This window comes from Henckelia pumila, chromosome 4 (genome assembly GCF_033568475.1).
Source record: "Henckelia pumila isolate YLH828 chromosome 4, ASM3356847v2, whole genome shotgun sequence".
Classification (NCBI taxonomy): domain Eukaryota; kingdom Viridiplantae; phylum Streptophyta; class Magnoliopsida; order Lamiales; family Gesneriaceae; genus Henckelia; species Henckelia pumila.
This window is the reverse complement of record NC_133123.1, coordinates 591,312-618,014: the sequence shown is the minus strand read 5'-3', so window position 1 is coordinate 618,014 and position 26,703 is coordinate 591,312. Positions and strand designations below refer to the sequence as shown.

At 34.0% G+C, this 26,703-nt stretch overlaps 3 protein-coding genes and 1 long non-coding RNA gene across 6 annotated transcripts; 2 read left to right on the top strand and 2 right to left on the bottom strand.

Annotated features, from left to right (window-relative positions):
- Window positions 1–918: 918 nt before the first annotated feature.
- Window positions 919–4,438, bottom strand: LOC140864379 (uncharacterized). The gene is made up of 4 exons (XR_012144219.1): window positions 4,278–4,438; window positions 3,135–3,481; window positions 2,129–2,167; window positions 919–1,131 (listed from the first exon to the last, which is right to left on the bottom strand). It is a non-coding gene; the product is annotated as an uncharacterized lncRNA (long non-coding RNA).
- Window positions 4,439–8,136: 3,698 nt separating this feature from the next.
- LOC140866998 (uncharacterized) lies at window positions 8,137–9,271 on the bottom strand. Its single transcript, XM_073272065.1, has one exon. The coding sequence runs from the start codon at window positions 9,155–9,157 to the stop codon at window positions 8,645–8,647; it is 513 nt and encodes a 170-aa protein (XP_073128166.1). The 5' UTR covers window positions 9,158–9,271; the 3' UTR covers window positions 8,137–8,644.
- Window positions 9,272–14,048: 4,777 nt separating this feature from the next.
- On the top strand, window positions 14,049–18,604 carry LOC140860154 (uncharacterized). 2 transcript variants are annotated; one of them, XM_073262991.1, is made up of 5 exons: window positions 14,052–14,817; window positions 16,024–16,256; window positions 16,332–16,469; window positions 16,561–18,156; window positions 18,268–18,604. In XM_073262991.1, exons 1-5 carry the CDS (start codon window positions 14,307–14,309, stop codon window positions 18,406–18,408), a joined length of 2,619 nt encoding a protein of 872 aa, XP_073119092.1. In that variant the 5' UTR covers window positions 14,052–14,306; the 3' UTR covers window positions 18,409–18,604. The 2 variants fall into 2 exon arrangements, with proteins under 2 accessions (XP_073119093.1, XP_073119092.1); XM_073262992.1 differs by lacking the exon at window positions 16,332–16,469 and having other exon boundaries at window positions 14,049–14,817.
- A 4,636-nt stretch (window positions 18,605–23,240) lies between these two features.
- Window positions 23,241–26,220, top strand: LOC140865787 (uncharacterized). Of its 2 annotated transcripts, none has more exons than XM_073270558.1 (4): window positions 23,241–23,369; window positions 23,885–25,004; window positions 25,092–25,793; window positions 25,890–26,220. In XM_073270558.1, the coding sequence occupies exons 2-4, from the start codon at window positions 23,907–23,909 to the stop codon at window positions 25,929–25,931; spliced, it is 1,842 nt and encodes a 613-aa protein (XP_073126659.1). In that variant the 5' UTR covers window positions 23,241–23,369; window positions 23,885–23,906; the 3' UTR covers window positions 25,932–26,220. The 2 variants fall into 2 exon arrangements, with proteins under 2 accessions (XP_073126659.1, XP_073126660.1); XM_073270559.1 differs by lacking the exon at window positions 23,241–23,369 and adding an exon at window positions 23,486–23,667.
- The last annotated feature ends 483 nt before the right edge of the window (window positions 26,221–26,703 follow it).

The following is a 26,703-nucleotide window of genomic DNA, read 5'->3' as shown; positions in this document are numbered from 1 at the left end:
GGGCCGGTTAACTGGGTCAACGGGTCCAACCCGGAACCGGGACCGAACCGGCCACTAGGCGGTCCGATCCCGGTTTTCCATTTGGAAAACCGCCGACCCGGCGGGTCGGTCGGTTCAACCCGGCGGGTCCGACCCTCCGGGTTCGCCGGGTTGACCCAGCGGGTTTATCTTTTTAAAATAATATTTTAATTTTATTTTAAATAATATATATTTGATATTTATACATAGGTGAGATTTGAACCCAAAACCAAATGATTTTGGGTCTTCATTCTTGCCACTAGGCCAAGTGTTAATTTGTTAATATTTTGTGATTGAATATAATTAAATGTAATAATATTTTTTATACAAGATATTTAAAGTTTAAATGTAATATATTTTTTATTGAAATAAATATAGTTTTTAATTGAAATAAATAGAGATTTTAATATAAGATGTTGAAATATAATATATATTTTTATTGAATAAATATAATAAATTTTTTATTGATATATATAATTTTTAATATAAGTTGTGAAAAGTTGAAATGTAATATATTTTTTATTTAATAAATATATATATTTTTTTATTGAACTACATAGAGTTTTTAATATATAATGTCGAAAGTTGAAATGCTATATATTTTTTATTGAATAAATGTAATATAATAAGATGTTAAAAATTGAAATATAATATATTTTTTATTTAATATATGTATTAGCTTTTTATTGAGATAATGAAATATTTGATAGAGTTTTTAAAGTTCAATTTTACAAAAAAAAAATTATTTTTTTTTATAAAAAACAAGGGTCGAACCGGACGCGGAACCGCCGGTTAACCGGTCCCGGAACCGACGGTTCCGGGACCCGGATCGGAACCGGCCATGGGCGGGCCGGTTAAGGGTCGGCCTATTGCCGACCCGGCCCGTGGCCAGGTCTATACATAAATCCAAAGTACATCCACCAAAATAACCCAAAATTATGCATGTATCCACACGTATTTCCACAAATCTAAACGTGTACACATAGACAAAAGAAAGTTTATCCCAACGTGCATGACATATTTAAGCACCTACATAGGAGTAGACAAATTCACTCCATTCACTTCTAACTTCATCAAATTGATATTGGCTGTAACATTGATTCTTGATGGTTCCTGCAAAGTAAAACGTAAAAAAAGATAAATATGTCACTGTAAACCAACAAGGCAGAGTTGCAAACTAAAATGTAAAAATTAAGGTAGAGTTGCAAACGGAAATGTAAAAATTATGGATCATAATTAATGTAGATTTTCCCTTTCAACTGTCTCTTCGAATCGGGTTTCGGTTTTCTATATATCCACCACCATTTTGTCTCTCCCAAACTCAGCAGGATTAAACAAACCAATTAAGCACCAAAAAACAAGAATCATCAAAAGGAAAACAAAAATGAGAGAAAATGGTGAATCCACAGAGAACCAAGTTGCTGCAGGGAGACACCAAGAAGTTGGTGGATTTAGCAGTGGCGCAACAATGCTATTTTTAATGAAAAAAAAAATGGAAGTGGGATTAAAGTGCAGTGGATCAAGAACCAATACAAGGAAATTAAATACTCTTCTAACTCATAAAATATATGTTGTTGCTCAATTGAAGAGGCTGAGCTATGGGAAATGTGTAAGGAACTTTAACTAGCGTGGGAAACTATGATCTGCAGTTTCAAAGTGCTTATGTTAAAAGACCAAAAAGGTTTAAACTAATCATCTGCAGTTTTCAATCTCTAGGAATAGTTCCACAAAATAATTTTAAATTCAAATATGACTGAGACAAGCTCAAATACGGAAAACTATTTTCAAAATCAAGAATGGATACTTTTGGTTGCGAAGTAAAAGCTCGAAATTAATCCTACTAGTGCACGTATGATATGGTAATAACTAAGCTTATGACATTTACACTTATCTGTATCAATACAATGTGAATTAGAAATTTGTTCGCACCTACGAGAACAATTTTTATTTGAACAAAATTTTCTAAACTTTGCAAATTACTTCAAAAATTTGCACAATAAAACTATATTTAACCATTCTAAGGCATAACTTCCAAACTTGAATTATCCGACAATAAAATTTGAAATTTTGAAAATAGTAACGCGGGCTGAAATTTCGAAAAATAATAAACCTTAGCTTCGGTTCTTGCTGGAGTTGAATATTTCAATACCTGCAATATGACACATCATATCTCAAACATTAATTAAAACTCAAAAAATTCAAACAAAAAACGAGCAACAAAATTGGATAAATAAACTAGTGAATATGACTTGGCATAGTAGCATGTGTACAAATAAGAAAGATAACATGATGCTCATCTATACATAAAAGAAAATATCAGTTTTGGGCATATATCAAATCATAAAAGTTTGTTTATAAAGTCCTTGGATTCTTCGGGCTCTTCAATTCACGGTATTTTTTCACGCATTGTTAGTGGCACTCAAATTAAAAAAAACGATGATAAAATGACGAAAAACAAGATATTAAATGAGAAGTATCTATATCTCGTTAGAGCATAAGTCACAAAAAGTAGACTTATACGGTTATACCAATACAAAGTCATCCACAAAAGTTGAGAAAACCAGGAAGCCATTTTTACATGTTACATTCTTCTTAGCTTCTGTTGCTTCAGAAACAATTTGCAAATTACTTCCAAAATTCGCACAATAAAACCGTATTTAACCATTATAAGGTAAAACTTTCAAACTTGATTATTTTACAATAAAATTTGAAAATTTAAAAATAGTAACGCAGGCTGAAATTTTGAAAATAATTAACCTTAGCTTCAGTTCTCGCCTGGAGTTAAATATTTCAATACCTATATGATGACACAACATATCTCAAAGACTCAAACATTAACTAAAGCTCAAAAAATTCAAACAAAAAACGAGCAGAAAATTGGATAAATAAACTAGTGAATATGACTTGGCACAGTAGCACATGTGTACAAATAAGAAAGATAACAAGATGCTCATATATACATGAAAGACAATCAGTTTTGGGCACAGATAAAATCATTAAAGTTTGTTCATAAAGTCCTTGGCTTCTTCGGGCTCTTCAATTCATAGTATTTTTTCAGAATAATTCTACCATGGCCAAAAAAGCACACAAAACACAGATTTCCAGCCAAGACATACCAGCTGAGGTGCAGGCAGCTGGTCCAGCAGATGAACCAGTGGTATACTCCTCTATATTCCAAGGTTTCTTGTTCTACCCCCAAACCAGATATCATCATATGCTAGTGATCCAGTCACAAGCTTTGCAAGAAGAACATCGCCAACAGATTTTAACCTGCACTCATCATCCACATACGTCAGAATGACTGCCTTACCTTATATATCGTGGGCTATACTCACATATCTTTTATAAACCCAAGCTTCAATGTCAAGAACTTGATTTTTAAAAGATTTAGAATCCCACGTCCTCTTGTAATGGGGTACAACAATTACATCCTTCAACCCGTATGGAATACCATGGAGTGGACCTATATACAAGTCACATCCACAGTTTGTCACAACAACTCTAGAAAAATATATTTGAATATTACACATATTAAGAAACCTTCAACCATTAAGAAACACAGTCATAAACATTGATATCATGAAGGTTGAGATTTTAGTCCAAAACATGAAGAATAATCAACAATTGCCTATCAATCCACAATATAAAATTAATTTCAGCTTCCATTTTTTGTCTTTTGGAAAGAGAGAAACGTGAAAGCTTCATTTTATTCTTTTTGCTCCCTCTTTTTTTCCCCGTCTTTTTTTCCTCGTTTACAATTCAGGGGTGCAACAAGGGTTTAATAAAAGTTTAAAGACATGCAATTGCATTTTGAATTTTGGTGTGAACGAACTAGAGAAAAAGAAACAATTTTTTTAAAAAAAAAAAAAACTAAACAAAGAAAACCCGAATTGATGTAAAAATATGCAAATTGTTTTGCTTGCTTGAATGCTAATTCTTCAGTAATAGTCACTACAGCCTCAAGCACAGGACCATACCTAATAGTCACTACAGCCTCAAGCACATGAATTCTTCAGTAATGCTAATTCTTCGAATGACTAATGAATTAATGTGAGAATCATTAGCTTATTTTTCGTTTCTTCGAGGGAACAACAAAAAAGAAACATCTTTCAAAACATGGAAAACCAAAATCAGAAAAGGAAACCCGAATTGATGTAAAAAACAAAAAACAAAACAAAACCTGAATTCATGTGAAAAAATAGAAACCTCATCCAAAACATTTAAAACCCGAATCGATAGGAAAATAGAAAGATTCATACGCTGGGCTTTCGAATTATTCCGTTGGCAGCAGCTTCGGGCAGGGGTGGACGGCTGGAGTTGTATCGGCGGCGCTAGGGTTGAAAGGAAGGGGAGGGAGTTGCTTTGTTTTTACGGATCGTAAGTTGAGAGCTAGATAACTAAAGGTTAGAAAGGGTGAAACAATTACTTCACCACTTACATTAAAAATTTTATTTTCTCACTTTTTAATTACTTCATCGAAAAAAAAAATGCCGAAGTAATATTTTTCCAAACGTTAAGTGAAGCCCGTATTTTTTAAAATTTCGAAGTAAAATGTGCGTTATTACTTCGTATGCATTATTATTGAAGTTGATTATCACATATTACTTCGTAATTTATAATTACCGAAGTAATTTGTGCCGAAATAAAATGCAAAAATTTTACTAGTGATACCCTTTTCACACCCATCTCATCCCACTCTTTTTTTAAAAAAATATATATATATATATATTTATCGGGACAAACTTCATTAAACAATACAATATAATAACTTTTCTTGTTTATATATATGTGTGTGTATACACATACATATATATTATTTATTAAATTTTTTTGTAATTATAAATATTCTATTATATTAAGTTAACGTCTATCTTAGCTCTAATTTCTGAATACCTCTTTGTCTGTTAGCCAAAATTTTCATAATGATTCGAACTTCTCCTCTTCGCGTTAATTGTGTCCCACGTTGGTTCGGTAAATATTCTAATAGTTTAATATATAGACAAAAATAATTCTCTATATCAGAGCTCAGATCTACCATTAAATGTATTGGGTTTTCCATAGTTGAGACACTCCAAATGTTCACTCCTGAGAATGTATTGAAATATACCCCACGTCGGTTGGATCTCTTGCTTCTCGAGCTGTGACCCATGGCTGGATCCTTGCAAGCTTAGATCTTGTCCGTTGCTTTTGTGCACTTTTGTGTACATCTTCTAATGATACGATGTTTCACTCTAAGAAAATATATTAGTAGCTGAAATTTACTAATTTGTGAAATTTGTGGAAATGGCTTTCGAATAAACTTATACATGTTTATAAATTGGGCCACCCAAAGCGCATGATTTATCTTCCCCTAGTTGTGGCCCAATGGACCGCTATTTCCTGATTGAGTAAAGTTTTTTTAAAAAAATTATTATTATTTAAAAAAATAAAAGGAGAGTAATGATTATTGTTTGATAACTGGATTTGGGTTACAAATTAATAGGTACATGCGCGTGATGCGCCTTACATCGACAATAAATTTTAAGTGGGTATATGTGTAACAAATGGATTGTGATAGCATAATTTATTTTTCAAGACCAATACGATTAAATTAGAAACTAAAATCTAAAAATTATTTTTTGTGCGAATGATGAAACAATAAAAATTAATTGATCATATATATTTGTTTCATTCAATATTTGACTCAATTTTTTATTAAAAAAACATTAAAATCATAAATCATCATGTTATCCATATATATCACACATATCATTCCATGATTCCATCTTAAGAACTGACTAAATCATACCAAAATAGTCAAAATTTTGAATAATTAAATGTATCTTCGACATGTTGGAGACACATTAATTTGCCTCTAGGCTCCCATATAACATGTTGTATTATTATTATTCAGTAAAAGACCCATAATATTTCAATCTAATGACAAATCGACCCTCATTTGCATTCGAGCGTATTCAAATTCGATTTTTTTTTAAATTCTTTTATTTCATCTCTACCCTACATTTCTAACATATAAACCCTTGAACTTTTGATAATGAATTTTGTGAGACTTGTTTTTGTTGTCTTCTCTCTAATCTACCATTTAATTTATTCTAAATAATTTCACGTATCTGCTAAAAATAAATTAGAAGTGAGAATAATTGGTTCGGCTTCCCATAATTAAGATATCTTAATTACATTTCCTTTTTTGTCGTACATTAATATATAAGTGAACCGGCCGAACAAGTGAGCTAATTAAGTGAACATCGACACATCGTGTATATCGCGCGAAAGTCTTGACTCTTGAGTTACACTTTATATATGCGACGCTACCGGCCGCATATATTATAAGAAGATTCATGTATTTTGAAAATAATAAAGAGTAATACCATCAAAAAAAGAAAAGAAAATAAAGAGTAATTATAATAATAAGAAAAATTATAAAAAAACACGTAGTGGGTCAAAGATTAAAATCCAAGCTTCAAACTTTTCAAAGTTAATACGAGCTTAAAATATTTTTTTCCCAATTTTCACCATATTTTTTATTATTATTTTATGATCTATAAGTTTTAAAGAACATAAAAGTATTAAAATGACAATAATTAATAGGTTTCTAAATATCTACAAAATAAGAAAATAAAAATTATTTCATTATAAATTAATATGTCCTATAAAGTATAAATATTCATGATTTTTAAATAATATTTATTTATATTCATATATGTTTTCATTAATAAAAAAATAATAAAATCGTTTGTTCTAATAAATCGTTGACGTTGAAGTAAGCCATTTGAAACAAGGATAAATAATGAATTTAATAGTCGATTACATATAGTTCATCTGACAACAAAGTCTCATTCATTTACCAATTCAAAAAATTAAAAAGAATTTAATAGATATAATTGCAATTAGTTAACGATTTAAGACGAGGAGAGGAAATTATTTTGTCCAAAGCGTGTGCCTTTTCACGGTTTGTATTTAAAAAATAATCATAACAACATATGATAAAAATTTACATATAAATATTTGGGCTGGCTTCAAACAACTTTTGAGCTTTTTCTCTGAAGGCCGAACAGAGTTTGGCTCCGACAAATAACAAACAATCAACCAAGAGAGAGGCGCCGCTCCAATTATAATATAATAATAAATTGATTATATAATACTGATACATCATCTCATATATATTAATTTACTTAGCCTAAAATTGGAATTCTTTTCTTCCTGTTGGAACAATGAATGTTTATTCGGAGTTCCACTTCTCAAAGTTTTCATAAAAACGACCCATAATAAGTCACCACCATAATATTGATCATATTCGACACATTGACCTTATTATAATGAACATGAATATGATAAACATTAAATTAACATGCAATTTGATGCGCTTGGATTGGATTCCAACAAATGTGTAAACTTTTTAGGAGGTCCCTAATGATGGGAGAGTTACCTAGCTAGCCTGTACCAAATGGATCGATCCGAATATATAATAATAATAACAATAAAAATAAAAATAAAAAACCCTTTGCTGTAAATCACCTTTTGAAGATGCTATTGGCATCTATCATATACGTAATCCATCTCTTTTATATACAATATATAACCCAATTCCTAAAGGCACTGCCCACTTGCCAGATGCGAGCTATAACTCCATTATTTATCTCCATCCTAACCACTGTGGGGACTATTATTCCATCAGTATCAACATAATTTAATACACACACACACACACATTTTTCTGTGTTTAATTGTGAGGTAAAGATTGATGAAAAATTATTATTGATTATATAATAGATATATAAGACCGTACAAGATGCAATAATTTAATGAAAGGCGCACAAATGCGGTTCTAAAAAATGATTAACTTCTTCTAATGTGCTACATATAAATATTAAATCATATTTTAAATTTTAAAGCAGCTTTGATCATTTATTCTCGTGATAATTATTAATGTATACATATGTGTGTGTGTGTGTTTAAGTGAGTATATATATACCTCTATATATGAGAATTACTTTGCAGCTAGTGGTGCCGGCAGAAAAGGGAACTAGAACCAGGAAACATGGAAACTGATTGTGTTTCTTTCCACAATGAAATAATTATAATGGGACATGTTTATTAATATTTTTATTATACCAATTGATGGGTGGAGCACATAAATATTATTATGAAATTATACAAGATAAACATACACGATCACCTCAAATTATTATACACACTGCGTTTAAAAAGAGACGAGGAAAAAAAAAAAGAAATAAAAGATCGATAAAATTAAATTTTGGGGGTAAATTACAAAAAAAAAATGATGATTGAACAGTAGAAGTGGGATCATATTCAATACCAATCTCTAAATATAAGATAACTAATAAGTGATATCAAATCCTGAATTCCGTGCCTCATCAACTTGATAAGATCACGGTAACTCTGATCAATTTTGATTTTTTGCTCTTTTTTTTTTTTTTCTTGAATTCTTATGTACAAGGAAAAGGATGAAAGGGAAAATAAAAAGACAGACGATCAAGAAAATCAAATATTTTAGCTTCGAAAACCCTATAAGTGAACTACTACCGTAATGAAAATAACATCGAGGAAAATTAAAGAAAAAGGGAGAAGGAAAAAAAAATTTACTGGCGTGAATGATTTGAATTAATCAGGCTTCAGAAAGGGTCTCAGAAATGCTCTCCAAATGGGGCCTCCACACGCCGACGCGGCCTCGCCGCCGATCCCTCTGCGTCGAAATCTTCTCCGATAAAATCTCACTCAAATAGCGATCGGAAATGAGTAGATTTGTGGCTGAAACATTGCTGCCAGCTCCGGCAGCGTTCTCCGTAGTAGTGTTGTTATTATCAGAAAACTCTTTCTTTCTCCTCTTCGATCGGGTTTTCTCCGGCGCCGGAGGAAGAGGCATGAGGAAATAAATCTTGCCACGCTGAAGCTCGGCGTCCGGAGAAACGACGACGATTTTGGGGCACACACCTTCATCAGAAGACGAAGCCTTTGATGGCTTCTTTAAGACGTGTTTGGGGTGCAATTTCATGATTTCAGCTGCTTTTACAGTGCCACTGATTTCTTCGACGCGGCCATTAGCATGCACGATTCGGATAACGTCCAGTGCCCCGCATGGCAGAATGCAAGATATGCAGCATCTGATTGCGTTTTTCATTTCTAGCTCTCTCCCTCTTCTTTTTCTCTCATCAAGTGAATATTTTCAAGATTGAGAAAAATAAATAAAAGGGTTGTTTCCTTTTCTTCTCTTTTATAATTTTTTTTTTATTTATATATATTTTTTGTGTAAAAAGTAGTGGGAGGTTGAAAACAAAAGTCGTGAGTTTGATGAGTTGTTGATGCACTTATTTATATATATTCGGTTTATTAAATTTATAATTTAAAATAAAGATATAGAGATAGAGATGACGTACAATATTATGAAGAACATACACTATAGTCTCATTTAAATTACATTTATTTTACACAAATAACAAAATTTGCTTTGAGAAAATCATCTTTAATGTAAAGGGGGTTACTATTGACGATGTCAAAATGTATAATTATATTCTTTTGGGTTCTCACTTCCTTGGAATAAAATCAATGGCGTGATTTAATGATTGCACCACATTTGTACTTTGCCTTTGGATCCATCAATTAAATCCTACACTTCTTCCCATCCCTCCCCACCTTTAGACGTTCAATAATGTTTGGGTAGGGTGCCAAGGGCTGGGGGCTTATGTGGAGACACATGTTCCTCCATGATTGGTGTATCCAACTAATCCAATCGACCGAGCACACGTGTTTGAATGGATACGCGACACTTGTCAAGACGTCGTCGATTTGTCCGTATCATGGAAGATAGGCAAGACATGGTAAAAAGCTCTATATATATGTGGATTAAAGGGAAGAAGAAAAGGAATGAGATATATGGGGTTTGTGAGTCGTGTAGTGTGTGAAGAAGGGGAAACAAATGGGTCGATTATATTTGTCATATATTTTCATCTTTTACATTTAGAATTATTTGTGGTTTTGGAGATGGATAAGTGGACCTTTTTCTTTTGAGAGTGTCAGTGATATTTCCGTATTGAGCCCTAAGCAAAACCATGTGGAATGTGGCTTTCGTTGGAAAGTGATCATCGGGGATTTAATTTTAGGCTTTTCAAAGTGCTTTGACTTGTGTGTGGTCGGTTGTCTTCTTTAGTTAACCCAAGATAAAAACGTTTTCCTATGACGATTCTCGCTATCTAGCTAGTTTATTGTTTTTCAAAAAATAAAAACCGTGACATTAATTTAAGGGAAAACATTTTTTCCCGTTAATTTGTTCAATTTTTTTTATTTTGATACGCTAACTTTTAGATTTCTACAATTTTAGTTCAATATGTTATGTGACATCTTCACAAGTCGGCAATTTCCAAAAACATGTCATTAACTCATTATCTTCTGATTTCACGTCGGTATTTTTCGGCGCTATATAAGCAACTGAACCAAAATAAGAAAAAAAATAAAAAGTTAGTTTATCAAAATTAAACTTTAAAACTCAGTGAATAAAAACTCAAAATTCAACAAATTAGTAGATAAACATATTTAAAATATTATTTCATTTTTCTTTCTTCTTCTTAAGAGTTGAACGAGACGTCTAAATTCAACACGTTAAGAGTTAAGGCATTACATGCCAGCATGTTAGGTTATAAACTCATGAGGTGTCTATTCCAAAAGGCTTGCCTATTGGGTGGGGTTGCCTCATGAGTTTATAACTAACTCTTTATTAGTTTAATATTTCAATGTGGGATATCATAAAATTGCCGACGTGGGAAGAAATTCTCCATCGTTGCGAGTTCGATCCTCGTGTGGAGCATATTTCCTGCTGAAATATTGTGGGGGGTATGCTCTGGGGATTGGACCATGTGCTCCCTCATTCAGGTCTGTGCCGCTCGTGCACATCCCTCGATTTACCCTCCGCATGAGCCAATGAGCCTCTAACTCATGTGGAATGAGGTCCCATTCGGGGTCAACCCTTTAAAAAAAAAAAAGTAAGTCCAAGTATTAGGCAAAAAACAAGAAAAATTAAAAAAGGAAATGCCCTTGCAATTTATTCTCGGCAATTTTAGTCCACTTATAAAAATGATCAAAGTTTTCTCCAAGTTGAAATCCATGTGCTTTACCATAAGTCCCGTCCGAGTTAACTCCGAGTGAAGAAATTCAAAAGGAAGAAAATGACACGGAGAAAAAGAATTGTTATAATAAGATGACCGATTTGATGTATATCTTACCCCGTGGGCCGACTTTTCAAACCGGATGAAAAAAAAAGGAACTAATTAAATCGGTTCAAGGCAGGTTACTCGAACAATATCCTGCTTAATTGTTGCCATTTTAATGTCTAATCCAACATGAGGACCCAGGCCATTTAATGGTTGTTAGTGGGCAACATGTGGAGGATGGAGATAAAGGGTCCATATGGGATAGGGGTCAAAGAATGTTATATTCATATATATGTGCAGAGAGTAAACTTGGGGTTCTTTTTTTTTTTTTTTTTTTTTTTTTTTTGTTTTTTTTTTTTCACTTCTATGGGGTGATTTAGTATAATTTGTGGGTTAAAATGATAATTTTCAAAAATATAAATATTAAAAAATAAGAAGAATAATTTTAGCACAAAAACTCTTGTAAACAGTCTCACAAATACTTTATTTGTATCATCAATGAAAAAATTATTATATTTTACGTTAAAAATATTAATTTTAATTGTAAATATGAGTTGAGTTGACTAATCTCATGGATAAAGAATCGTTAGACCGTTTCACGAGAGACCTATTTTTTCATGAATAAAGAATCGTTAGACCGTCTCACGAGAGAACTATTTTTTTTTTTTTTAAAAAAAAAAAACCGGGATAGCAATGTGATTAGTAAGATTGAAGCAATGGATTATTAAAGGAGATTTGGATATTGTGGAGGAAATTGAGGGGATCATGGGTTGTCCGATGGATTTCAATAGTAGTGCATCAGAGAGTTGTACGTTTGGATGTATGTGCACAGAGGCTTTGTACCTTGGAAGCACAAAAGAAAAAGGGCCATTTAACTGACAAAATTTTGTAATCCGAAAGTAGAAAATAAAAATGGATTCAAGTACGATATTCCTGGGGGGTTTCCAATTTGACATAGGTAAATGAAACATGAAGAGCACGAGACGATTTGTCGCTCGTACGTAGGTATTGCCATTTTTATGGGAATTTAAAGTAATCTAGAGATCTGTTTCTACTTTGGAACTTACAGAAATGAAACAAAGATTCATCCATACATAAAAAGGGGAAATGATTTTTTTTTTTAAAAAATAATGACAAATACTCAAAATATTACAAGCTTTATTCAAAAACAAAAAAAAAAAAAAAATCATACTACAGAAAATAACAAAATATTTTACAAAAATAAAATATTAATTTTTACAACAAAATTAGATCTTGGACTCTGGCCCCTCAAAGGTCAAGCCCAGCCTCTCGATAAAATGAAAGGAGCCCAACTCCTCAATAAATGTTTTCAATAAAAAAAAAAGATTTATTGATGTGTTGGGGTTCAAACCCCCGCTCCTCTACAAAATTGAAAAAGTTAATTGGAGGGACTCAGACTGAAATCAATATATATACTACTGACTACATGTCGACGCACGTACAATATTCGACAGACTAAATTACATCAAAACCAAAAAATTCAAGTTATTTAATTAAAATAAAACTCTGGAAAATTAAAATACTAAAACTAAAAATATATCAACTGAAGACTAAAGTAGTAAATTACAATATCCCCGCCATTCATCTAAATGAAAGGAGCTAGGGTTCCCTCGTGAAGGAAGGCAAATGGATAAAGTTGTAACTTTCAGTTGTTTTGGTGTTTTCTTTTCAAGTTAAGAAAAGACGAATATAATCCGAATTCCTGAAAGTAGGAACCATCCTCGCAGCTTCCACGTGCATTCAATCATGTATAAATTAATAAATAAAAATTAACACGTCTAAATAAAAGCACACATATCCAAATTCCTACAGCATGTGGATTCTACTCATCAAACACTCCCTTTTCCATCACTAACATACAAACAATATCCATCACTAATATACAAACAATTCGAACATCATTGAAATCTATAGATACACAGTAGCGTATCTCATGTATGTATTACTCAATAAAAATATCGAAATCTTTTGGTGGTACACAATATTATATGTTTTCTAATTAAAACTTACATTTTCCTATTGCAGTATACATATATCGAGAGAGTTTAACCTACTCTATGAGTATTACCTAATAGTGAATCTAACTATTCATGATATACCACATCAAAATTTTAAGATGTCGCTTGGTACATTGGATGAAAGTGAGATGATCCATAAATTTTTACTCATTTCATGTTTCTTTTTTTTTTTTTGTTAACTCAATGTCATCTCATGGCCCGGTATGACATTGTATGTGAGCTTGATGAAAAATCTCTTTCAACCCATGTATTAATGAAGGATGAGTAAAAATTAAAAAGAGTCATTAAGAGATTCTATAGTAATAAACACAATAATCCTACAAAATTAAAAACATACAAAAACAACATATTGTTCATATCTATGTATTGTTTATTCATATTTTATCATGTTTTTATTACACTTCTATTCATCTCTCATACATCTCATCCATAAAACCAAACGGTATCTAACATTAATGTTACCCATGTTGTGAAATGGAATATATAGTTATATACCCATTTCTTAAGCATGTTTATTTATAACTTATATAACTAGAAATTGGGTCCCGTAAATTCATAGCGCCATTAATTCTGGACCCATGAATTCTCAATGGTTAATGGCACCTACCAATTTATATCATACACGTTTTGCTCCTTATCCAATCAAAACCTAATTAGTACTCTTAGTCAATAAAAAAATAAATAAACAAAAACACTCCAATTATATTCTAATTTTCTTCCGTAACAAGGTTTCGGATTCGAAAAATAAAATAATAATAATAAAGTGCAAAAATAAATCCGGCTAATATAACGCCTGATCATCGGCCTTTATCTTATCTTGATGGGCTATTTTTGGCTTCTTCATGCAACCCAGCAAAAGGTCTTTAAACCAATTCGATAAACTAAAATTGCAAAAAAAACCCAATCCATGTGATATAATACCAATTCCCACCCAAAACCCCATCAGCTATTCTTTTTTCTTTTTAATGAAGGGCCAGTGACTCAGTAGTAGTTAATGAATGAGCTGACTGGTTGGTAACTAACACTTTTAATTCTTCAACCTCTCAAAGGCATGAAACCAAACCACAGTCAATGAAGATCGGAGTTCATGGGGCACCAATTTCTCCTTCCGATCTTGATATCAATTATCGTAGCTTCGATATTACCTTATCAGCTAATATCTTCTTCCCCACTACTCCCCAGCGAGTTCTCGATCATCGGCGATTACCCTGTTCTTGAAAAGAGAATCCCGGAGCTCTTCCAATCATGGAAGGAGAAGCACGGAAAGGTGTACGAACACGCAGAAGAGGAGGCAAAAAGACTGCGGATCTTCCGGACAAATCTCAAATATGTTCTTGATCACAAAAACACTGACACAAACACAAGGTCGTCGCCGATGGGTCCCCTCGTGGGGTTGATGAATAAGTTCGCAGATTTGAGCAATGAGGAGTTTAGGGGAATCTACACGACCAAGATACGGAAGCCCTTTGAGAAAAGGAGGAGATATTCGACGGAGGATGTTCGGTTGAAGATGAAGGTTTCCTCCTGCGAAGCTCCTGCTTCTCTGGATTGGAGGGAACATGGCGTGGTTACAGGGGTGAAGGATCAAGGTCAATGCGGTAAGTTTTTCTTTTTACAGCAGTGATTTCTCTGCAAGAAAATGGTAGATTACATATAATAGCCATGATTGAGCAAAGATGACAGCTTTGAGATTGAAAATGAAAAGTCAAAGGTGGAAAAGTTCCAAGTTGTGGGGGGCATTGGAAATAATAACATATTAAATTGCATCAACCTTTTTTTTTTTTTGCATTACTGTATTATTTCCTGATCGATAAAATTTATCAAAAAAGTTTCCTATGTTTTAAATAAAAAAAGGCATAACAAAATGAATAATCGATTATGAAATTTAAGATTTTAATTATTTCAGATTTTATATATGTGCTAGCAATATTACGTGTCAAATATTGGGAAAACATTGATAGAAAATATTATATTTAGGATGGCTAGATAATTATAAGCAGGTGTGAGACGGAGAGACAGATATATTGGTGTGTAAAGGTCAATAAATAAAAAGCACCGTGTTTGGGTGCAGGGTGAGATTATGCTACGCCTGGTGGAGCTTAGCCGTTGGATTATGGGAGGTCCCACATGAAATTATGTGGAAGCTCTTGATCCTTTGAATTTGGAATTAGAACTGAGCCTTGATTTTAAATCTATGAAATTGGAATTTTAATATTTTAAAATATAATTTGGAAGATAATAATATTTATATTTAACATTTTGTATTATTTATTTTTAAAAATGGTTTTTTATTACTAATATTTATGTAAATATTTTTGTATCGTTATCGAGAAAATTTCTTTTAACACATAAAAAAATATGTTTATTAGATAGTTTTTTAAGAGATGAAAAAACACAAAATTTATGGAAATAAATCAAAAATAAAGTTATCAAATTTTGATAAATTAAGTTTTTAGTATTAAAAAGACTAAATTTTTTTTAAGAACGTGAAATAATTATAGAATTTTTAATATATAAAAATATTTTTATTTTATTTTTTCTAAAATATTTATATAATATAATGGTGTGGATAGATTTTGTAAAATTTTTAAAGAACACCTAAAGTTTATAATTAAGTAAGATATATGAATTTACAAGTAAAAATAATTTTATTGCTTTTATAACCTAAACCCATAGCCCAAAGGATATATCTTTATCCGTCACAAGAAAATGAGTTTCTTGAAATATTATGGATCCTTTATATATGCACTTTCGATGCTACTACATGTAAAAATAAACTATAGTTTGGAAATTTTGATATATAGGAAGTTGTTGGGCTTTTTCTTCCACCGGAGCCGTGGAAGGGATAAATGCCTTGACCACAAGAGAACTAGTTAGCCTCTCAGAACAAGAACTCGTGGACTGTGATCCTACCAATTATGGTTGTAATGGAGGTTACATGGACGATGCTTTTCAATGGATCATTAACAATGGGGGAATCGACGCAGAATCTAATTACCCATACACCGGCAAAGATAGCAAATGCAACAACACCAAGGTTTTATTATATATTTTACATTGAATTTTGGATTTTATTTGTTCTGAGAAATAAAAATAATGTTTGGTTTAATAGGAAGAAAAAAAAGTTGTCAGCATCGATGGATATATAGATGTTGAAGAAGAAGAAAGTGCTATCTTATGTGCAGTTGTGAAACAACCTGTTAGCGTTAGGATTTATGGCTCTGCGATTGATTTCCAATTGTATACTGGGGTATGCTATATATACTTTATTATGTATCCAGATTTTATCTAGCTAGCTACTTTCTTTACTTTGAAAATATGACTTGTTTATGGCTTTGTAGGGGATTTACGATGGGGAATGCTCTGGGAATCCGGAAGACATAGATCATGCAGTATTGGTGGTGGGATATGGAAGTGAGGGTGATGAGGAATACTGGATTGTGAAGAATTCTTGGGGGGTGAATTGGGGGATGGGTGGATATGTTTGGATTAGAAGAAATACTGGATCTAGATATGGTGTTTGTGCCATCAATGCCATGGCTTCTTATCCAACGAAGATATCATCTCTATTTTATTCATCTATTCAACTATTGCCTCCTTTACCTTTCCCATTTTTTACACCACCATCTCCTCCTCCCCCATCACACTCTTCTCCACCCTCACCCACACCAACGCCTCCGCCTCCGCCTCTTTCCTCATCCCCACCGCCACCATCGACATCATCTCCTCCAGAACCCCCTCCACCATCACCAACAACGCCCTCATCACCGCCTCCTCCATCCTCGTCTTCGCCACCACCTCCACCACGACCACCACATCATCCGCCGCCTCCTTCTCCACCACCGTCACTGCCTCCTCCCTCACCCCCTCCACCTCTTTCGTCATCACCACCGCCGCCACCTCCACCGTCACCACATCAACCCCCACCCTCTCCACCACCGTCAGCGCCTCCTCCCTCACCACAACCACCACCACCACCTCCTCTTTCGCCATCACCGCCTCCGCCATCGCCTTCATTGTCACCGCCTCCGCCACCACCCCCACCACCTCCTTTGCCATCACCGTCTCCACCACCACCGTCACCACCTCCGCCCTCACCCCCACCACCTCCTTCGCCATCACCGCCTCCACCTTCACCCTCACCACCTCCGCCATCACCACATCCACCACCACCCTCTCCACCACTGTCCCCACCTCCTCCCTCACCCCCACCGCCTCCTTCACCATCACCGCCTCCACCACCACCATCACCGTCACCACCTCCTCCCTCGCCCCCACCGCCTCCTTCTCCCTCACCGCCTCCACCACCACCGTCACCACCCCCGCCATCGCCACCTCCTCCCTCACCCCCACCGCCATCACCACCACCCTCACCACCTCCACCGACTCCACCATCTCCTCCACCACTAGCTCCACCGCCACCTCTTTCCTCACCTCCACCTCCACCTCCGTCGCCATCACCACCTCCTCCCTCACCCCCACCTCCGCCACCGCCATCACCACCTCCTCCCTCACCTCCACCGCCATCACCACCTCCTCCCTCACCCCCACCTCCGCCACCGCCATCACCCCCACCACCGCCGCCTCCATCACCACCTCCTCCCTCACCTCCACCGCCATCACCGCCTCCACCACCACCGCCATCACCACCGCCGCCATCGCCTCCACCGCCGCCGCCACCATCGCCACTTCCTCCATCACCCCCAAGGCCACCCCCATTTCCGCCACAACCACCACCCCCACCATCCCCTACTCGATGTGGAGACTTTTCCTTCTGTCCACCAGGTTCCACATGCTGCTGTCGCTTTCATACGTGGGGCATTTGTCTCATTTATGATTGTTGTCCACTACATAGTGCGGTTTGCTGTAATGGCTCTGAATATTGTTGCCCGATTGAATTTCCCATTTGCGATGTGTACGAAGGTCTTTGTTTCAAGGTATGCAACACCATATTACCATTTTCAAAATTCAATCTGTTGAATAACTTGTGATTATAGGTATTCCCATACACAACCCCCATAATCATTTATATTCTTCGTTTTATTTAGAAACGTGGAGCTTTAATGGGAGTGAGAGCAAGCAAACGGAAGCCTTCGAGGCATAAATTTCCATGGAGTAAAATTGAAGAAAATGATAAGGAGTATCAACCTCTTCAATGGAGAAGGAATCCATTCGCCGAAATGCGGTAAAAAACAGAGGATCATCGGTCATATGTCATTCAATTTTACGTCAAACTGTTCGATTTTTATATGAGCTTCACTACTGGCAAGATTTGTATTTATTTTGCCATATGCATAAATTTATACACGTTTTTTTGAAAATAATTACGTTAAGATAATGGTTAAAAAAACATAATGTTGATTCTTATGAGTTACAAGTAATTATTTTCTTCCCAGTATAATTTAACGTAATTTCTTTTATTCTTATCTTTTAAAAAATTCCAGGAAATTTAGTAACTATTGTCGGACCCTATAAACATCCACATTATCATTTAAATTCATGTTGAATATACCTATTTTAATAAATTTTATTCATACTGATCACTGATACAATTAATTAATATATGATATTATATTAAAGATTAGGTTAGGGATGGTAACGGGGCGGGTCTGGGGTGGGTTTAGCAAAACCCGAGACCCGACCCGCCTCTCTTTGGACCCGCCCCGCCCCGCCCCGTGAACCCGGAGGGTTCAACCCGGGTTAGACCCGTTGGACCCGTCAGAAAATTAAATAATTTTAAATTTTTAAAATTAAAAATTTTAAAATTTTAAAAATTATCAAAAATCATTAAATTTAATTTCAAATATATATTGATAATATTTAAGACAAAAAAAAATATTTTCACAAGTTAAATTGTATCAATTTGTAATTAATTAATAATTATTAGCCAAAAAATATTATAATGATACATCTTTATACTAAACATATCATAATAAAATAAATTCATTTCAATCCAATAATATTATACACTCAAATTAAGGATAAAACATTAATTATTTAGTATAAAAATATAATTATATACTATTATTATTGCATATATATTATATATTTATATATATACATGTATATTTTAATAAATTTATATATATATATATATATACTTTGTCGGGGCGGGTCCGGGGCGGATTTGGCCAAACCCGATACCCGCCCGGGACCCGCTGTGGACCCGCATAGGCGGGTCTAGACACGCCCCGTCGGTGCGAGTTTGATGCGGGGCCGGGTTTAGACCCGACCCATTGCCATCTCTAGATTAGGTAGCTCAGTTTCCAAAATTCATTTAAAAATTTACCTTAACCTAGTCGACAATGCTAATGGGCATATTGTTTACGTAAGACATGGCCCAAATTTATCTGGACCACATGCATACATCATATAAGTTTTTGAGAAGAAAGCCCAAGATTACCTTCGCAACAAGACAACTGTAATAGAGTCGAAAATTTAATAAATACAGAATGTGACGCACATAACATGCTGGAATTCAGTGTCTATTTCTCATCAAGAGCAACACGTTAACGTAATAAGGGTGCGTAATTTTTGGGTTTATCAAAACAAAATGCATGACTGTCTTCATATGCTCTATCAAATCTGAACTAATTAAATCAAAATAATCTGATGAAAAGAATCTATTGATATAAAATACCAAATTTTATATTAAAATTTAAACATACATTTTTTATTTTCAAAATAACCATGACAAATGTTATCACAACCAAATTCAGAAAATTAATAAGAAAATTATAGTAAGGGAGTGCGGTCCTTCCTAGCAGAGCAGTCGTGAAACATCCCTAAATTCCGAGAACAACTTGATTTGTTGATTTAGTATGCACATTACACAAACAAAACGACAAGATGATAAATCCTTAGCAAATATTTTACGTACGACATGCATTATTCTACTATTAAATTTAAACTGGATGAATTTGATTCCGATTTGTTTAGTGTTTCAATTACCAAAAAAACATCAGATTCAACGATGATATGCGAACCGTCCAAATTTTTAAGCCAGATAAGAGCTTCTTTGATGCCACAAAAACATTTATTTATCTATACAAAAAAAATCAAGATTCCCATTTTTAGATTATAAAACTATTATAATTGGTTTAGAAATTTTATAAGTTACGAAGAAAGTTAAGTGGAAGAAACTCGGCACGGTATATATAAAAAAATGGGGAAAAAAAAAAAGAGAGCAGAAGATGATTATTTAAAAAGCAAAAATGAGATATAGAAGCAAAACATCCAATAGAAGGCAATTGATCTATTAGTCGAGTTAGTGTAGTTACAAAGTTAAATACTTAAATAAATAGGTTGAAATAAAAAAGTTAAAGGTTTAGACAGTAATTGTATCTTTAATTTTTTATAACTAAAGTCTACAACATGCATTCTTCCTTTTCAACCTAGCTTCATTCTCGAGTTCTTCTTTCTTTTTTTGTTTTTGAAATCTTCAGGAGATTGACCATCTCGAATTAGCCTCGTACGCTTGTTCAGCTATATATATTAGCTCGTATAAATATACTTTAAAATTTAAAAACCTGTTATTTATAATTTGTTGAGAAATGGTTTATAAATTTTTCCCCCCTTAAACCACACTCAACAATTTTAAAAATTAACATTTTATTTCACACGGCATGTTATGTTTTTAAAAAATAAAAAATAAAATTGTGGCCCCGACCATATTTGTCTCACGCAATAAATTAATTCCTGATTGATTAGTCAAAGAAAAGCAGCTCTGGTATACATTTTCAAAATCTCACATGCAGGAAGGCATCAAACATGCTTACTTTACGCCCCATTTGTTACTCTTCCAAAGATTACTGGGCCACTTTATATATTATTATTATTATTATTATTATTATTATTATTATTATTATTATTATTATTATTATTATTATTATTATTATTATTATTATTATTATTATTATTAAAATATATAATATTATTTTTTAAAAGACCTAATCTTTTGGTAGAAAGACCTGATCTTATTATAGGGTCAAAAAAGCAAAACATGGGTGTGTTTTGTTTACAGAAGAAATTGAACGTAATTGACTTTATAAGCATTACCGACAAATCCACGAGCACTGATTTTCCATTTCTTTTGGTTTGGTCACCATTAATTACGGGGACTTTTAGCCCGAATTGTCAGTTGTCACAATTGCACCAAATGACATTCATTGTATTTTCAATATTTCTAATCGCAAATGTTTAGAATAAATACATTATTTAATAACAAAGACATAATAGTTGTGGATATTTTTTCGGTCCCATGAATCAATTTGATGGTTTGTTTCTGGTGGGAAAATTGCAGATACGGCAGGGGAAAATCAACTTGTATAAAACAAAACAAACAGTGGATCTATTGGGAATAATTAATAAGCAAAAAAGATATTTAAAAATACCAAATTCAAGCCATCAAATATCAATTATCCAATGCGAACGTATTGGTGAAAAATACGTGTTTTGCTTGGTAGCACCAAAAATTAAATTAAAATTTGTAAATATATGAAAATGAATATGTAAGAAATTTATATAATATTTATGTATTGAAAGATGTGCGCCGGTCGATAAAAAAAAGTGAGAGAAATCATTAAAAAATTACTATAAAAAAGCTCTTGCTGATGAATATATTTGGCGGGTGAATGAATATTAGGAATTTGAGTTTTTGACACACGGATCGAGGTTCCTCAGCATAATTACAATGTTCGCACTTTGTGCATTAAGACACTGTTTGATTTGAGTGATATGATAAGTAATCCATAGATAAATAATATAATGTAAATTAAAAATAAATAAGAAAAAATAATTAATACATTATTTGATTTGATAGATAGATTATAATTTATTTGATTTAATTGATGTAAAATTATTAATTAATAAATAGATAAATAATATGACAAAAATAAGGCGAAATTAATTGAGATAAGTTATACATAGATTAATAATATATCAAACCAAACAATGCCTAAATAAATTAAAATAATACTTTAAGGCATGATTCTGTTCACCATATTACTAATATACATATAACTCATCTAATCTCATCTCATGTCACGTTTTTCTTATCATATTATTTATCCATATATTAACTATTTATTTATATCAATTAAATCATTAATTATTTACCTCACATCAATCAAATTATTGAACTTAAATTACTATATTATCCTTTATAGATAATATAATTTTTATTTTATTTATTGTTAAAAAGACAAAGTAGTCATTTAACATTTTAATATAAAATTTAATCAATCAAATCAAATAAACCATAATCTATCAATCAAATCTAATACTATTTTAACTATCATTTCTTATTTATTTTTTTATTACATTATATTATTTATCTATATATTACTTATATCTTACAGACATACCTCAAACCAAATGGTGCCTAAGATATTTTTGTTATTTTATCCAGTGATCGATTGAAATTATAATTTTTTTTATTTCTCATCCTTATAAATTATAATGATGTATTCATCATTTCAAATTACGAATCAGTATAACGGTGAAGGGAAGCTTAATTAAGCAACTAATGTTGAGCTAGAATTGAAGAAATTAGTCGTCTCAAACTCAACACAACTGTGTTTCAGCTCACTAATTAAGTTTTAGATATATAATTAATATTAATTTCTACGTTCCTTACGTTAATGAATAACTAAAAATTAAGGGAAAAAAGGGTCCCCTCCCGTGTTTGGCTCCTCAACTTTAATAAACTCGGGAATTGTTAAGAAAAAAAACAGGCGCGAAATAAAGGCAGTTGGGGTTAACTGTCATTATAATCCAACGGTATATACGTGACGTTTGTCCCCTTCATCTGCAGACAATCTAAATAGCATAGGAAAGTGAACGGCTGGAAAAAAAGAACAGAAGCATTATGGAAATTAAGAAAATATGTGTTTGGTATTTATTGTTTGGATTGAGGCCCACCAGTGCCCAAAATCCACATGCATTTGTCAATCACTCATCTCCATTCTCGTCTCTACTCATTATTCATAGCCTCAAAAAGCACAAGCAAGCAGAGGATTTGCTCAGTTCTTTTTCTTTCCCTTTTTCTCTCTCTCCCTCTCACTCACTCTTTTCTTATTTTTCACGCCTTTTCCCCAGTCTTCCCATAATTTGCGGAGTGCGCATTGCTTTTCTCTCTCTCTCTGCCTTGGTAAGTGAAGATGCATCTGGGTTTTGTTTACTTGCTGTTTTATTACAATTTGATATATGTTTCAGGGTGTGTGCTGGAAATGTGAGCTTTATTAACGTTGTTTCTTTCCAAACAAATATGCTTACTTGTCACTCTTCACGAATGGCACTTCTTGGAAATCAGATTATGGCCCTGTTTCTTGTGAGAATTTATGGTGTTTACTCGGTCATTTAGTTTTTAGTTCTTGACGAGTTTGGTAGCGTCTGGAATTGATGGTTTTATTTAAGAAATCTAGCTGAAATATTGTTCCCCTTTTCTGGTGAGGTTTTTGTAAGTTCTTGGATGCATTAAATGTATGCGTAGGAGCTCATTTAAAAAGGAGAAATAACTAAGCCACTAAAATCAATTAATTGCTCACTGATGAGTTCTGGTGGAGAATTAAGTAAATGCTCTGTTAATTCTTTAGCTGTTGTATGGTATTGTGATTTGCCTATGCTTGTAACGAACTTTGAAGAAGCAATTTTTGTCTTAATCAGATTTTGATAGCTAAGCGAGCTGATGGAGAACAGGCAACTAAATTTCGATGCTCCGCTTCTATCTGTGCGGCGATTTTCATCGCCCGTACGCTCTTCAGAGCTCGGAAACCGCAATGGGATCGAAAATGCACAGACCTATAGACAGAAATCCCTTCCATTGAGCAAACATGATTTCGAAATGGAGGAGGTGACAAAGCCAGCTTCAGTCCCATTTCACTGGGAAAAAATCCCTGGAAAGCCGAAAGGTGGAGTTTACACGCCAGAGGAACCTTCCATTACACCAAGGCTTCCACCTGCCATGGTATCCGATGCCATTAGACGCAATTCGGGTGAAATTCCGAGGATGGCACCGGGAAGGATGTCAGGTCCCTTGAGATACTATTCGGGTGAAATTCCGAGGTTCCTGCAGGGGCGGGTGTCGAGTTCTTCAAGGTACAATTCTGGCGAAAGGTCGAGTGATCAGAATATCTATAGGACACAAACGGAAACATCAAGTTTCATGGACCATGCTAGTCTTTTGGAGAAATTGAATGAGACTTTGGAGTGTAAAGATGAATCTGATTCAGGAAGTGAAAATGAGGAATTTTCAGATGAACTTTACTCGCTTTCGCGGACAGAGTCATCGTCCTTTAACTATAGTGTTAGTGGTCTGAGTGGAAACCATAGTTCATGTGTGAAACCATCTGGGACATTCTCTGTCGATGTTCAAACCCGAGATTTTATGATGAATAGATTCCTACCAGCGGCCAAGGCTGTTGTTTTGGACACTCCACAGTATGTCATGAAGAAGCAGTTAGTGGTAAACGAGCCAACAAAAGAACAGATAAAGAGGGTGATTTCTTGTGAGAATAGGCCTTTACCAAAGCAGTATGGTTTTGATTCCATACAGAAATGTAGCGAGTATAAAGATAACGTGGAAAGCGAAGATGAACAGAAGTGTCCGGTTCCAGCGAAAAAGCGGGGTAAAATTTGGGGGATTATCCCTCGGTTGTGTGTGAAGAATACTTTGTGCCTCTTTAGTCCTTTGCCAGGAATGAAATTGAGAAGCCAGGCCCCAAATTTTTCCGCAGGTGAGGTTAGGCGACCGGCTCCAAAAGCGTACAGCGGACCTCTTTACAAGGTAATTCTGATGTTTTCACTTGTGCAGATGTAGGAAAAACTAAGGTAAATATGAAACCAATAATTGTATGATTTTGAAATCCTGCAGAATTCTTGCCATCCAACTCCTCAGAAAAAGTTTCATTCCGGATTGTTATCGCGGGACCTTCAAGAAATCGAGAAAAAACTAGCTGATGATTCGAATCAGACTTTGAACTCTCTTGGTTCGTATAAATCAGGACCGTCCCCCTTGAGACGTAACAGAAGCGGTGGCATATCTCCCTACCGAAATGAATCTACGAAGCCCCCATTCCGTGAAGGAGCGGGCTTTCTTGGACTTCCCAAGGAAATTGAGTATGACAGTGCCAAGAAAATCGCATCTTCTCGCAAAATGTTTTTGGCCTTGAAGGATGTGTCGAAGAATCAGACAAATGGCACACTGAAGCCTGAATGTGCCATTGATGGAGTGAAGGACATTAAAATGGATCAACTTCCCAGTCAAGAATCCAGGCAAACTGATGTAAATTTCATTACACAAGATGAAAATAGTCTGGAATCTGATGATCAAAGAGAATTCGATCCCGCTTGTATGAAGTCTCCGTTACCTCCACCATTGCCAAAATCGCCTTCCGAATCATGGCTTTGGCGTACTCTGCCTTCCATTCCTTTGGGCAACCCGTTTTCGCATCCGCGGAGTAAAAGCCCCTTTGAGTCTAGGAAACAGGTTCAGCAAGGTTCCAAGACTGATACCAAATGGGAGACTATTGTAAAATCTTCTTACTCACGACGTGATCATGTTCGCTATTCAGCGGTAACCCCGCCTCCACCTTCTTTACCGAGCTTTGTACTGTAAACTAACAACTTTTATACTTTATTTTGCATGATCCTTTCCATTTTCTCTTGACAGGAGCTAGTACCGTTTGGATCGCATATAAAATATTATTCGTAGAACAGGGGAGAATCTTCCTGTTTCCAGCGCTTCTAATTTTACTTAGCTGCTGGGAAGTCATAGACAAAAACACATCAAATTAGACTGTTTTTCTATGTGTGAGGTTTGTTTGCTATTTGTTGAATGTAGACTTGTACTTCGTGTGAGGCCCGCCCATGTATATTCATTCACATGGTGCTGCAATACGTGCCTTTGTCGAGTTATTTTTGGCAATGCTTAGATAAAAGCAGGTTTCAGCTTTGTTTCTCCAAGAAAAAGAAGGTCGAGTTATTTTTGTAAGAATGATTTTATCAAGTTATATACATGGTTTGCTTTTCGATAAACATGTTTTTTGTTTTTTTTCTCAAAAACCAAAACCAAACATATATTATTCACTGCAATCTCCTAAATTTATTACACTTAAGATTAAGAAAACACCGATAATAAAATTAAACACTATTTATATTGGAAATAAAGGTTCTTTATTCATAAAATATATTACTACTATTAACTATTAAGTTTCAGGCTAACATAGTAACATAGACAATTTTGTCATGGTCTCATTTTTTGTTCTCTCTGGTCATGGTCTCATATCTCTCTCTTTCTTTTAATTTTTCATTTTAAATTGTATTTTAGTTCCTTTGATTTTTTATTTTTGCATTCTGTTATTTCAAATTACAGTTTAGTTTTTTTTATTAATTTTTACAATTATCACGTGACTTATGTAAATATAATAATTTCAAATTGTAACATGACTCTTCACCATTTTTTTTAACGTTATGATATGAATCTT